The 13,522-nt window shown below is 32.3% G+C and overlaps 1 protein-coding gene across 9 annotated transcripts in view; it reads left to right on the top strand.

Annotated features, from left to right (window-relative positions):
- Nucleotides 1-13,522, top strand: part of Atrx (ATRX chromatin remodeler) — a 226,069-nt gene that overhangs the window by 96,875 nt on the left and 115,672 nt on the right. For all 9 annotated transcript variants that reach the window (XM_040281649.2, XM_040281657.2, XM_021734672.3 and 6 more), the window contains 2 exons: nucleotides 564-666; nucleotides 2,555-2,776. In XM_040281649.2, the coding sequence (XP_040137583.1) occupies nucleotides 564-666; nucleotides 2,555-2,776 (325 nt within the window). The remainder of the gene's footprint in view (nucleotides 1-563; nucleotides 667-2,554; nucleotides 2,777-13,522) is intronic.

Here is a 13,522-nt window from a genome sequence, read left to right as displayed (position 1 = left end):
AGATACATTTCTTACCAGATGTCAAGCTATCATTTAAAAAAAAATCTCATTTATTTTGAAGAAAGTAGAATCTAACTTCTGTAATCTGCATCAATTGTTTATTTATGCATACATACGTACATACATAATACATACTGGGGATTTATGCTAGGAGCGCTTTACTACCAAGCTACATTCCCAGCCCTAGAAACTGAGATTTACTTCTTTATTAATGATGGTGAAGGTTGGAAAATTATATACATACATACATATATGTAAACACACATGTATATATGTATGCTGTGTTAAATAGGCCATTTGTACTTTTCACCATAAAAATGTCTTAATATTATTTTATATTACTGCTTGTATACCAGATGTCTGGTGGATACGTTAAAGTGTCAATAATTGGATTGAAATTAGAATTTTGGCATCTCCTGTAATACCCACTTTAAATCTGAGATGTTTTGATTTTTTTTTTTTTTTTGCTTGTCTTGTTTTTAGGCTTAGCATTTCCAAAGTAGTACATAATTCTTGGAATCTCATCATGAAGTATTTTATTTTGCATTTAAAATTTTTTTCAGGTCTGCAAAAAAGGCAGAATTGGAAGAAAATCAACGGAGTTATAAACAGAAAAAGAAAAGACGACGCATTAAGATTCAAGAAGATTCATCCAGTGAAAACAAGGTAGCAATGATATTTAATGTGTGCTTGAATTAAAACTGTTAAAGTACACTATAATAAACATGCAGTTACATCTCTGTGTTCAATCATTGATGGCATTGTACTTGCTTATTTACATTTTACACTTGTAGAAGTATTGAATATATACATATTTATAAGTGTTAATGTATTATCATTTTTAACCAGTACCTTAATTTCAAATGGATGTATCAAACCACTCTAATTCTTTTTTAAAAAATATTTATTTTGTAGTTGTAGTTGGATACAATACCTTTATTCCATTCATTCATTTTTATGTGGAGCTGAGGATTGAACCCAGGGCCCCACACATACTAGGTGAGAGCTCTACTGCCGAGCCACAACCCAAGCCATATTTATGTTCTTTTAAAAAAAAATTTAGTACTTATTTTTATGTAGTGCTGAGGATTGAACCCAGTGCCTCACATGTACTTGGCAAGTGCTCTAATACTGAGCTACAACCCAGGCCCTTGATACTTGTGTTCTTGATAATTGCCATCAGAATGGCAGTGAGATGGAATCTCAATGTAGTTTTAATTTGCATTTCTCTATTTGCTAGAGATTTTGAACATTTTTTTTCATACTTTTTTGACCACTCGTATTTCTTCTACTTTGAAGTGTTTGTTCAGTTCCCTTATCCATTTATTGATTGAGTTATTTATTTTCCTGGTGTTATTTCATTTCTTTGTATATCCTGGAAATTAATGCCTTATCTGAGGTACAAGTGGTAAAGATTTTCTCCCATTCTGTAGGATCTCTATTCTTATTCCTGATTGTTTCCTTTGCTTTGAAGAAGCTTTTCAGTTTGATACCTTCCCATTTATTGATTCTTGATCTTACTTAATTGCGCTTTAGGAGTCTTATTGAGGAAGTCAGTTCCTAAGCTGACATGTTGGAAAGTTGGGCCTACTTTTTCTTCTAGTAAGCTCAGGGTCTGTGTTCTAATGCCTTGGTCCTTGATCCACTTAGAATTGAGTTTTGTGCAAGGTGAGAGATAGGAGTTCAATTTCATTCTATTACATGTAGATTTCCAGTTTCCTGGCATTATTTTTTGAAGAGGCTATCTTTTCCCCAGTGCATGTTTGTGGTGCCTTTGTGTAGGATGAGATAACTGTATTTATGTGGGTTTGTTTCTGTGTCTTCTCTTCCATTGATCTTCATGTCTGTTTTGGTGCTAGTGACATGCTCTTTTTGTTACTATGGTTCTATAGTATAATTTAAGGTCTGGTATTGGTGTAGTTGTTTTCAAATTAGTTCTTGATAATTTTTATTCTGAGTTGAGTCAGGTGAGATCTGAATGTAGTTTTTATTTTCACTTCCTTGATGCTAGGATTGTTGAACATTTTTTCATGTATTTGTTGGCCAGTTGCATTTTGCCTCTTGAGAAGTGGTTGTTAGTTCTTTTGCCCACTTATTGATTGGGCTATTTGCGTTTTTGAGTTCTTTATATATTCTGGATATTAATCCTCCTTTGGAGGAGCAGGAAGCAAAGATCTTTTCCCATTCTCTTGGCTCTCTTTTTATGCTATTGTTTTCTTGCTGTTCAAAAGCTTTTTAATTTTGTTGCTGTCCAATATATGGATTCTTGGTTTTATTTCTTGTGCTTTTGGAGTCTTGTTATGAAAGTTGTTATGTGTGCCAGTATGTTGGAGTGTTGGGCCTGTTTCCTCTAGCATTTGCAAAGTTTCTGGTCTAATTCCTAGGGCTTTGATCCTCTTTAGTTGTTTTATATTGATACTTCTTAATTAAGTATAATTCTAAAAGTTTTCAACATGTTTTATTGCTACTTTCATTGGTATATTATTGAGTATAATAAGAAGTTGGTAAATTTGAACAACTGTACTATTTACCTTTAATCATTTTTACTCTATAGAGCCATTCTGAAGAAGAAGTCAAAGAAGAAGAGGAGGAAGAGGAAGAGGAGGAAGAAGATGAAAATGATGATTCCAAGTCTCCTGGAAAAGGCAGAAAGAAAATCCGGAAGATTCTTAAAGATGATAAACTGAGAACAGAAACACAAAATGCTTTGAAAGAAGAGGAAGAGAGGCGAAAACGTATTGCTGAGAGGGAGCGTGAGCGAGAGAAATTGAGAGAGGTAAAAAAAAAAAAACCCTTATTTTTATTTGATAGATTACTTTCATAGATATATGTTGTGGGTATATTTTATTATTTCATGAGTAGAGTATTGTAATCAACCACAGATTTTTTAAATTCGATTTTCTAACTTGGCAATGCTTTATGCAACCTAAAAGTTCTCCCTAGGTTATATTTGTATAATTAGGTTCATGAAAAGAGCTGAGATTCTTGAATGATCACTGAAATAATGGTGATGTATTTGGGTAGGAAAATGTTTAAAATTTACTTTTTACACCTGTAAAGGATTTGAGTTTTTTAATGACCTTTATATTTTAAATATTTTCATATATACAGGTAAAGAGAATAGTACCATAATTATACATCTATCTATTATTCTGGCTTCACCCTTTATTAACACAGGGCTGATTTTAAAAAATTAGTCATTTTTGTTTTTGTGTAGTACAAAGTTAATTGTATATGTGGTTTATAGTGTGATATTTCAATACATGTACATAGTGCACAATGATTGGATCAGTATCTTTGTCACCTCAGACATTTGTCATCTCATTATGTTAACATTCTGTATGCAGTTTTTGTTATGATTATTAATGCATATTTACTGTACAACTTTATGGGTTTCACTGTGATATTTTCATAAGTGTGTATATTGTGCTTTAGTCATGTGTACCTATCACTCTTTTGCCTCTCTTTCTTTCCTTTGAGTCTTTGGTCCCTACTAGTCCCTCTTTTACTTCTAAGTTAGTTTGCTTATTTACTTTCAAAATGTGGAAAAAAAAGTACAGTATTTGTTGTTTTGTGTCTGGCTTATTTCCCTTAACTTGATTTCCTACTGTTCCCTCCATTTTCCTGCAAATAGCATGATTTTGTTTTTCTTTATGGCTGAGTAATATTCCATTGTATATATTTTCTTTATCCACTTCTCTGTTAATGGGTACCTTGGCTGATTGCATGTCTTGACTTCCATGAATCCTGCTACAATGAATATGGGTATGTAGGTATCTTTTTTATTGTGCTTTGTTCATTGTTTTTTTTAATATCTTTATTTTATTTATTCATTTTTTTATGTGGTGCTAAGGCTTGAACCCAGTACCTCACACATGCGAGGCAAGCGCTCAACCACTGACCTACAATCCCAGCCCTTGGGTTCATTTTTTTTTTCAGATAAATACTCAGGAGTGGTATAGCTAGATCATATGTTCTACTTTTAGTTTTTTGAGTAACCTCTGTGCTGTTTTCCTCAGTGGTTGTACTAATTATATTCCTTTTTGTTAATAACAGCCATTCTGACTAGGATGAAATGTAATCTTTATATTGTTTTGATTTATATTTTCCTGATGGCTAAATATTTTGAACTTTTTCATGTATTTATTGGTCATTTGTGCTTCTTTTGAGAAGTGTCTATTAATATCATTTGACTGGGCGAGTCTTATTTCATCTATTTACTTAACTTTTGATTTTTTTGGAACAAATACCAGAAATCATATCAGTTCGCCTGCAAATACTTGAGAATATGATGTTAAACAATTAGGACCTTTAAGTATCACTATAGTACCATTATTCCTTATTTTGTTTAATTTCTTCACTTACTAACAAACATTGTAGTGATTTTAAAAATTGTTGGGATAAATCAGTATCCTAACAAGGTCCAGCTAGATATTCTGTTGCCTTTGGATGCAATGTCTCTTTATCTATTTGAATCTCTAATTTTCCTCTTATTTTCTCTTTTTTTCCCCTTTGCATTCTTACATCTAATGTGAGGAATGAGATTGTATAGAACTTCCTATTAGTTTTGCATGTTGCAAAACCAGGATTTAGTTAGGTTTTTTGGCTCCCATATTTCCTTTAAACTTGTAGTTAAATGTAGAGGCCTGATTAGATTCAGTTGTGTTTTTGGCATTAATACAGATGGTAGTATGTGCTACTTCTTGCATCTCACTAAAAGGTACTTTGAATCTGGTAGCTTTTTTGTTAATTTTGTGTGTGTTTGTGTGTATGTGTGTGATATTGCAGATTTATCTTTGGGACAGTCTCCCACTGAGTAGAACCCAGCCCTTTAAAATTTTACTTTGAGACAGAGTCCATGTACTCTTAATTGATTTATCATGTTTATTTTCTAATTAAATTTGTATGCTTATTAAATTGAATACACACCCTTTGTTATATATACTCAAATTGTTATATAAGGGTATGTACCATGAGTGTCTACCTAAGAGGCAGTGACCATCAGTTTTTGTGTTAGCTGTTTCTTTTTGTTTTTAGCTGTTTCTCTTAAATGTGCTTATAATGCTGTTTATTAAATTTGTACCTGTAGACATTTCTCTTTATATGAAAGTTAAGGTTTTAGCTCTCTTCTGCTACCCTCAAAGATCACTTTCTTCCTGCCATTTTCCCCTGAAAGGTTATGTTACAATGCTTGGTTGAACATAGCAGATTCACATTGTACATACTTCTGTGTAGCAAACAATCCACATATACACATGTGTACATATGTAGATATGTGGATTACATTTCTTTTCATGAACTTCTTTTGTTTGCTTTTTCTGGGTTTATATTTATTATTAATTTTCAATCTTTTCAGCAGAACCCCAGAATTTTTCAATAAGTTCAGACACATTAGGTGATTGATCTGTGTTAGTTTTTTTTCCTCCTTGGAAGTGTCACCAGTGTAGCTTTGTTTTCCTACTCTTAATTTGGTCTGCTTTATCTGCTTTCATAATTATCCTGGGAATTCCCTCACCTATGTCTTATTTTGAATCTCTTTATTCTCTGATCCTGTGTTTCATTGTGAATCTTACTAAATTTTTTTTACTTGTAGATGGATAGAATACCTTTATATATATTTATTTATTAGAAGCCAACTTTTATTATTTATTTATTTTTTATGTGGTGCTGAGGATGGAGCCCAGGGCCTCATCTGTGCTAGGCAAGGGCTCTGTTGCTGAGCCACAATCCCAGCCCACTTCTTAACATTTTGAAGGGTGTCTTTCTCTAGACTTCATTGGACAATTTTGGAAATTTGGTATGTTTATTTCTTATTTATCCTTTCTATTAGTCTTTTTGCTTTCGCTCCAGATTTCTTCCTAACTATTCCTATTAATGGATGAACCTTTTGCATTTTATAATGTCTGGTGCTCATTGATTTCCTCCTCTTTGGTCACTTTTGTTTCAGCTTTCCCTCTTATGTCATTTGACATTTGTCTATACATGTTCTACCTTTCAAAGTTTTCTTGATATTTTAAAATATTTCTGCTAGCATCTTGCTATGTACTTGTGATAAATTTTTTGTTCTTTCCTGTTAGTTTAGTGCATTTAATACAGCACTTTAAACCAGTTCCAGTGTTTTAACCAATGTAGAAAATTTCTATGGTTTGGTGTAGACAGAATCTATGTATATTTCCAATACTGTGTTTGTATCAATGAGTTTGGGCAGTTATAATTTTATGTAGCTAACACCCCTTAAAATTTCCATATGCATAAAATCATGCAGAATCTTCTCTCCCATATGGCTTCTTTTTCTAGGTAAGAATTCTGAGATTCATTTGTGGTTTTTTTTTTTGTATACCAAAACATTTTGTTTTTATTATCCAATACTATTCCATTGTATGAATATGCCACAATATTTTTATCTATTCATCTGTTGTGATACATTTGAATTGTGTTTAACTCAAGAACCAAGCTATTATAAAGGTTTGTACACAGATATTTGCATGGGAAAATGTTTTCATTTCTCTTGGAACAGTACCTAGGAGTTGTGTGGCTAGGTCATATGATATGTGCATATTTAACTTTATAACATACAGCATTTGAATTTCCACCATAAATGTACAAGTGAGTGTTCCAGTGTCTTTACATTCTCACCAGCATTTGTTATTATCCATTTCTAAAATTTTAACCATCCTGATGGTTGTTTAATGTTATTTCTTTTTTTTGTATTAATTTGCATTTCTCTCATTACTAGTGATTTTTCAATATCTTGTCTATTCAGATGTCTCTTTTCCTTTTTCATTGTTTTTTGGTGAATGTTTTGATTTATTTTTTTCTGTAATATTTCTTACATATTTTGCATACAAATGACCTTTTCTGTTTATGTATCATAAATATTTTCCCCATTTTTTCTTTTTTCCATGGTTACTCTGATAAAAGCCATTTTGAATTTTGATAAAGTATCACTTATCAACTTTTCTTTTATTGCTTTCTACTTTTTGTTTCCTATTTAAGAAGTCTTTGTATTCCCCTCATTTGCAAATATATTTTCTCCTGTGGTGTAATGTAGAAACTTTATAGTTTTGGCTTTGAATTTTGAAATGAAAGATCATACATTTTTTTGTGTCACTGGGGATCAAAACCAGGATATTATGCATACTAAGCAAACACTGAGGTGTATCCCCAGGCCTTTTAATTTTGTTTTGACATGGGGTCTTATTAAGTTGCCTAAAAGGGCCTCATATGTGTTCCTCCTGCTTTTAGCCTCCCCAGTAGCTGGGATTACAGATGTCAGCCACCATGCATGGCTTCATCTTCCTCTTTATTAAATAATATGCATTATATGGGTCAAGATTCATGTAGGTAAGCTGGTTGTTCCAGTATCATTTTTTAAAAACACTTGTTTCTTCATTGAATTAGTTGGCATTCGTGTCAAAAATCACTTGATCATGTATGTATGGGTCATTCATTCTTTAGGTTCTTATGCCAATACCACAACTGTCTTGTTAAGTGTAACTTTATAGTAAGTCTTGAAATTAGATACAATAGCTCCTGTAAATTCTTTCCACTTTTTCAGAATCATTTTGGCTATTCTCAATTCTTTTTATTTTCATATAAGTTGCAATGTTATGGTGCCAATTTTTGTCATGGAATTTTTCCTGGAATTGTGTTGGAATTTTAGGTCGGGTGGCTAGAATTGACTTTTTTTTTTTTTTTTTGTATTGGGGAATTGAATTTATGGCTACTCGGCCACAGTTTTGTATTTTATTGAGAGACAAGGTGTCATTGAGTTGCTTAGCGCCTCACCATTGCTGAGTGAGGCTTTGAACGCATGATTTTCCTATCTCAGCCTGCTGAGCTGATCGAAATTACATGTGTGTGCTATTGCTTTTGGCTCAGAATTGACAACAATGTGTTGATTCTTGTCACTCTTGTATTCATTGATTTAGGTCCCTTAGCAATGTTTTGTAATTTGCATTCTATAGATTTAATACTAGTTTGTTAAATTTACCCCTATGTAATTCCTATTTTTTGATATTATAGTAAATGGAATTTCAAGTAATTTTTGGTATAATGACTTTGTGTCACAAGTCCTTGCTAAATTTCCTTAATAGTTATAATAGCTTCTGGCCAGATTTTTATCGTTTTTTTTTCATAAATTCTTTCAGATTTTCTTCATATTCAGTTTGGTGTTCATAAAGAAAATCCATTTTGTTAATTCATTTCCGAACTATCGAGCATTTATTCCTCTCTTGAAATTAGAAATAGATGCTGAATTTCATAATGTTCTTAAAATTATCTCTTATTGATCAGCATAGTCTTGCATCTCAAGAATAAATTTTGCTTGTTTATGGTATATTGTTTCTTTATTTTATATTCTTTTTACTAATATTTGAATATAGTTTTTATCTCATGTTAAGTGGAGATACTAGATTTCTTTTTTTAAAAATATTTTTTAGTTGTCAATGGGCCTTTATTGTATTTGTTTATATGTGTTTCTTAGAATCAAACCAATGATATGCAAGCACTCTATCACTGTGCCACAAGCCCAGCCCCTCTAGATTTCTTTTCTTGGAATGTCATTGTGTGGTTTTCATAATTGAGTAATATTATCCTCACAGAAAGTCAGTAGGGATGTATTCTCATCTCATTTATCTTATTTATATATGTATTTATTTATTTTGTATTACTAAGGATTGATACTAGGGTCTTATACATGAAAGGTAAGATCTCTACCACTGAGTGATATACCCAGCTATTTTCGTTTTTTTTTTCAGATAGGGTCATACTGAATTGTCTAGGTTTGCTTCAGTCATGCAGTCTTCCTGCTTCAGCTTGTGGAGTCACTGGAATTAAAGGCATATGCCACTGTACTTGGCCTGCTTATCTTCTTAAGTGTTTGCAGGGTAGATAAGAGTGGACATTTTTATATTTGTCTTGCTTATGATTTTAGAGGAAATGCTTTCTGATTTTTCTGTGTTCAGTATGTTAGCTTTGGGTTTGCTATAGCCTTTATAATGTTGATGTAACTTCTTTTTATGTCGTTTCTTCCACCTTTGTAACAAGAATAGGTGTTGGATTTTTTGAATGCTTTTCCTGCATCATTTGAGGTGATTATATGATTCTTGTCCGATTTTTATTTATGCTGTGATTATACTTACTGATTTGCATATGTTGAACCAATCTTGAATCCTTGGCATGAAATTCATTTGATCATGGTGTAGTATCTTGTTCAAGTGTTTTAACATTAATATGGTAACACAGATTGCTAATATTTTATTAAAGATTTTTTCCATCAGTGCTCACCAGGGATATTCATCTGTAGTTTATTTTCTTGATGTGTATTTGTCTGATGTTGGTATCAGGATGATATTATGTTGCTTTATTTTTTGTTTCATGGGATAATTTGAGAAAGTTTGCATTAGTTCTTCTCTAATAGTCTGATAGAACTCTTGTAGAATACATCTAGTCCTGGGCTTTTCTTTGTTGAAAGGCTTTTAATCATGTTTCAGTTTCATTACATATTCATCTGTTCAGGATTTCTCTTACCCCACCCCCCCCTCTTTTTTTGAGGTACCAGGGATTGAATTCAGGGACACTTGACCACTGAGTCACTTCTTCAGCCCTATTTTGCATTTTATTTAGAGGCAAGGTCTGAGTGAGTTGCTTAGCACCTAACTTTTGCTGATGCTGGCTTTGAACTTGAGATTCTCCTGCCTCAGCCTCCTGAGCTGCTGAGATTACAGGTGTATGCCACCATGCCCAGTGTATTTCTCTGTTCTCTTGGTTCAATTTGGATAGGTTACACATGTCTCGAAATTTGTCAATGTCTTCTGGATTTTTCAATTTATCAGAGTATAAAGTTTTCAAAATAGCGTCCAATGGCTCTCTGGATTAAAAAAAATGTGGTTATGTCTCCTTATCCATTTTTAATTTTTTTGATTTGGATTTTTTTGTTTTGGTTTGTTTGTCTAAGGGGTTATCAGTTTTGTTTTTTTATCTTATCGAAGAAACAATTCTTTGTTGCATTTATCCTTTTTTAAATTCTGAGTTTCATTAATTTCAGCTCTTCTCAGTTATTTCCTATCTTCTACACTTCTACTGGTTTTGTTTTAGTTTGTTCTTACTTTTCTAGGGTCCTTTTTTTTTTTTTTTTTTTTTTTTTTTTGGTGCTACTAGGGATTGAACCCAGGGCCTTGTACATGCTAGGCAAGCACTCTACCAAATGAGCTATATCCCCAGTCCCTTTTCTAGGGTCTTGATGTGTATAATTTGATTATTTATTTGGGATCATTCTTTTTTAAATTTTGGCACTCAGTGTTCTAAACATTCCTCCTTGAACTGTTTTCCTTCTTAGAGATTTTGATATGTTGTATCTCTATTCTCATTTGTTTCTAAGAATTTTTTCTTCTTTGATTTCTCTTCTAATGGATTCTTCAGTCGTTAAAGTATATTATTTAATCTCCAGGTATTAAAACGTTTTGTTTTTAATTTTGTTGTTGATTTCTAATTTTATTTTGTTGTTATCTGATAAGATGCAAGCAATTATCATTTTTTTAATTTTGCACTTGGAATAATTTTCTTTGGATCCTAAAACATGTCTATTTTAAAAAAAGTTGAATGTGCTTCTGAGCAAAAAGTGAATTTTGTTGTCAGTGGATGAAATATTCTATAAAGTCTATGGGGTCCATTTGGTCAACAGTTCTAAAGAATCTTAGTTTATGTCTGCGTGACTTATCTAATGGTGAGAGAGATGTGTTGAAATCACCCATATTATACTATTGTGGGCTATTCAATTCTTTATATTTAGAAGGATTTGTTTATGTGTGTAGGTGTGGTGATATATGGGGCATACATATTTGCAGTCACTTTATCTTCTTGTTGGATGATTCCCTTAACCAGGATGAAGTTATTTTGTCTCTCATGATTAATTTTGGCTTGAATTCTGTGTTTGAATTGAATGTTTGCTTTCTGTCTCCATTTACATGGTATATCCTTCCCAGGCTTTTTCCTTTGCAGTCTTAGACTGTGAGTATCTTGTAAACAACATATGGTCATATCTTGTTTTTAAATCCACCAGTCCCCCACAAATAGTAAGTATATATTTCTTTTTTCATAACACATGATTTATTTTTCATTCCACCCTTTAAAGTGGTTTTGTTTCCCTCCCAGTTTTATAATGAAAACTTGTAAACATACACAGAATTTGATAGAATAATAAAAGGAACATTAATGCACTTAACACTTCCCTTCTTCATTTCTTAATGTTTTGCTATATAGCCATATACTGTGCAATCATCTTTCCCTCAATGACAGGCCATATATACAGTGGTTGGGCCATAAAAGTATATTGCCACATGATGTTTTCAGGCTGTAATTTTGTTAAGAACACTGTGACATTTGCACAACAAAATCTTCTAATGATTTTCTTTTCAGAATACATCCATGTCGTTAAGAGATAGGTGAGCGAATGTGGTTGATCACTTGTCTTTATGTATATATTTGTTGTACCATGAATGAATGTATTAGTCTATGCTCTAATCTGTATTCTTTGGTTTTCCTAGCTTAGGTTTACTTTGTATTTCTTTTGCTGATTCCTTCATGTGTAACGTTAGGATCTTAATTTTGCATCATTGTTTTACTGTTTACATTTACATACACTAAATATGGCCTCTTTTAGCATTCATTTTATTCCATCCAATAAATTTTAAAATTCTGTTTATTTTCATTTTCTTCATGATATTTTCTAGTTTCTCTTGTGATTTGTTATTACACCCATTATCTAAAAGTTTTATTAAATTTAAACACATTTCTGTTTTTTTTTAGTTCTTTGTTATTCATTTCCTTTTCCTTGGAAAACATGCTTTGTATGATTTCATTCCTTTTATATTAAGACTCGTTTTATGCCCTCTCACATGGTCTGTCCTTAGTTCCATGTGCACTTGAGAAAAATATGTTTCCTGCCATTCTTGAGTATTCTGTATATATCTGTTTGGTCCATGTCGTTTATTGTGTTACTAAAATCTTTATTGATCTTTTGTCTCTGCTTGCCCATGCATTATTTTTTAAAATTTTCTTAGTTGCATATGCATAGGATACCTTTTTTTTTAATGTGGTGCTGCGAGTTGAAACCAGTGCCTCAAACATGCTAGGCAAGCACTCTGCCACTAAGCTATACTATAGCCCTATTCCCTTGCATTATTAAAATTGGCCTATTTAAATCTCCAAGCATTATTCTAGTTCTTTCTGTTTCTTCCAATTTTATCAGTGTTTCCTGTATATCTTGGGGATTTTTAATGTTATCCATGTCTGAGTATAATTATTATAACTTTGATGAGTTGATTCTTTTATTGATATATAATGTCCTATTTGTCTCTTAAAAGAGTGTTTTCAACTTAAAATATGTTGTATATGTTTATTTAGCCATCCCAGCTCTCTTTTGGTTATGCAAGAATATCTTTTACCATTCTGTTACTTTCTGCCTAGTTCTGAAGTATTTGGATCATATTTTGTTTTATTTTTTGGGCCTTGGCATGTAACCCATGGTTTTGTGCATGTTAGGCAAGCATGTTACCACTGAGCCAAATACTGAGCCCCAGACCATATTTTTAAATCATTTAATCTGTACTTTTTGATCTAGGAGTTAAGTACATTTAAATTTGAGGTAAGTTATGATGAATAAAGATCTTCTTCCATGTTGCTTTTTATTATGTCTTAGTACATTTCTTTTGTTCATTATTTTCTACATTATTTAGAGTTCTTTCGCTGTTAATTGAAGTTCTGCAGTGATACATTTGATGTTCACCTCAATTTATTTCGTTTATATTATACAGCTATTTTCTTTGTGGTTATAGTGCAGATTACAAATAATATTCTTATGTTATAAAAATCTTGTTTCAGTGCATACCAAAACTCTTTTTTTAAAGAGAGAGAGAGAGAGAGAGAGAGAGAGAGAGAGAGAGAGAGAGAGAGAGAATTTTAATATTTATTTTTTAGTATTTGGCGGACACAACATCTTTGTTTGTATGTGGTGCTGAGGATCGAACCCGGGCTCCACACATGCCAGGGGAGCGTGCTACCGCTTGAGCCACATCCCCAGCCCCCAAAATTCTTATTCAACTGCTTCCCATGTAGATAAGTGTTTTAACTGTGTATGTTAACAATGCCACAAATATTTTAGCCATTTTATATATGTGATAATTTATAATTATATTTTATAGTTTTTTTAATTTTGTAGAAAGCAAAAAGTGGAGTTATCAATGAAAATTACAGTTATACTGGCTTTTTATTGGCCTTTGAATGTATGTTTTCTGGAGATCTTCTCAGCTGACAGGGTTTTTGTTCAGTACTTTGCATTGCCTTCTGACCATTAAGTTTCTTTTGAGAAATTGACTGATTACCTTTTTAAAGATCCTTTGTGTATCATCACCATCTATTCTAGCTGGTCACCTATGCTAGGTTCACAAATCTTACTATTTAATAACTTAGGAAAATGGCGAAGAAAGTATGCAAACACACAAAAGTACCTTTTCAAACTCTG

The sequence above is a fragment of the Ictidomys tridecemlineatus genome, chromosome X, assembly GCF_052094955.1.
Source record: "Ictidomys tridecemlineatus isolate mIctTri1 chromosome X, mIctTri1.hap1, whole genome shotgun sequence".
Lineage (NCBI taxonomy): Eukaryota > Metazoa > Chordata > Mammalia > Rodentia > Sciuridae > Ictidomys > Ictidomys tridecemlineatus.
Note: the sequence above shows the minus strand (reverse complement) of the source record. Positions and strands in the feature narration are given on the sequence as shown.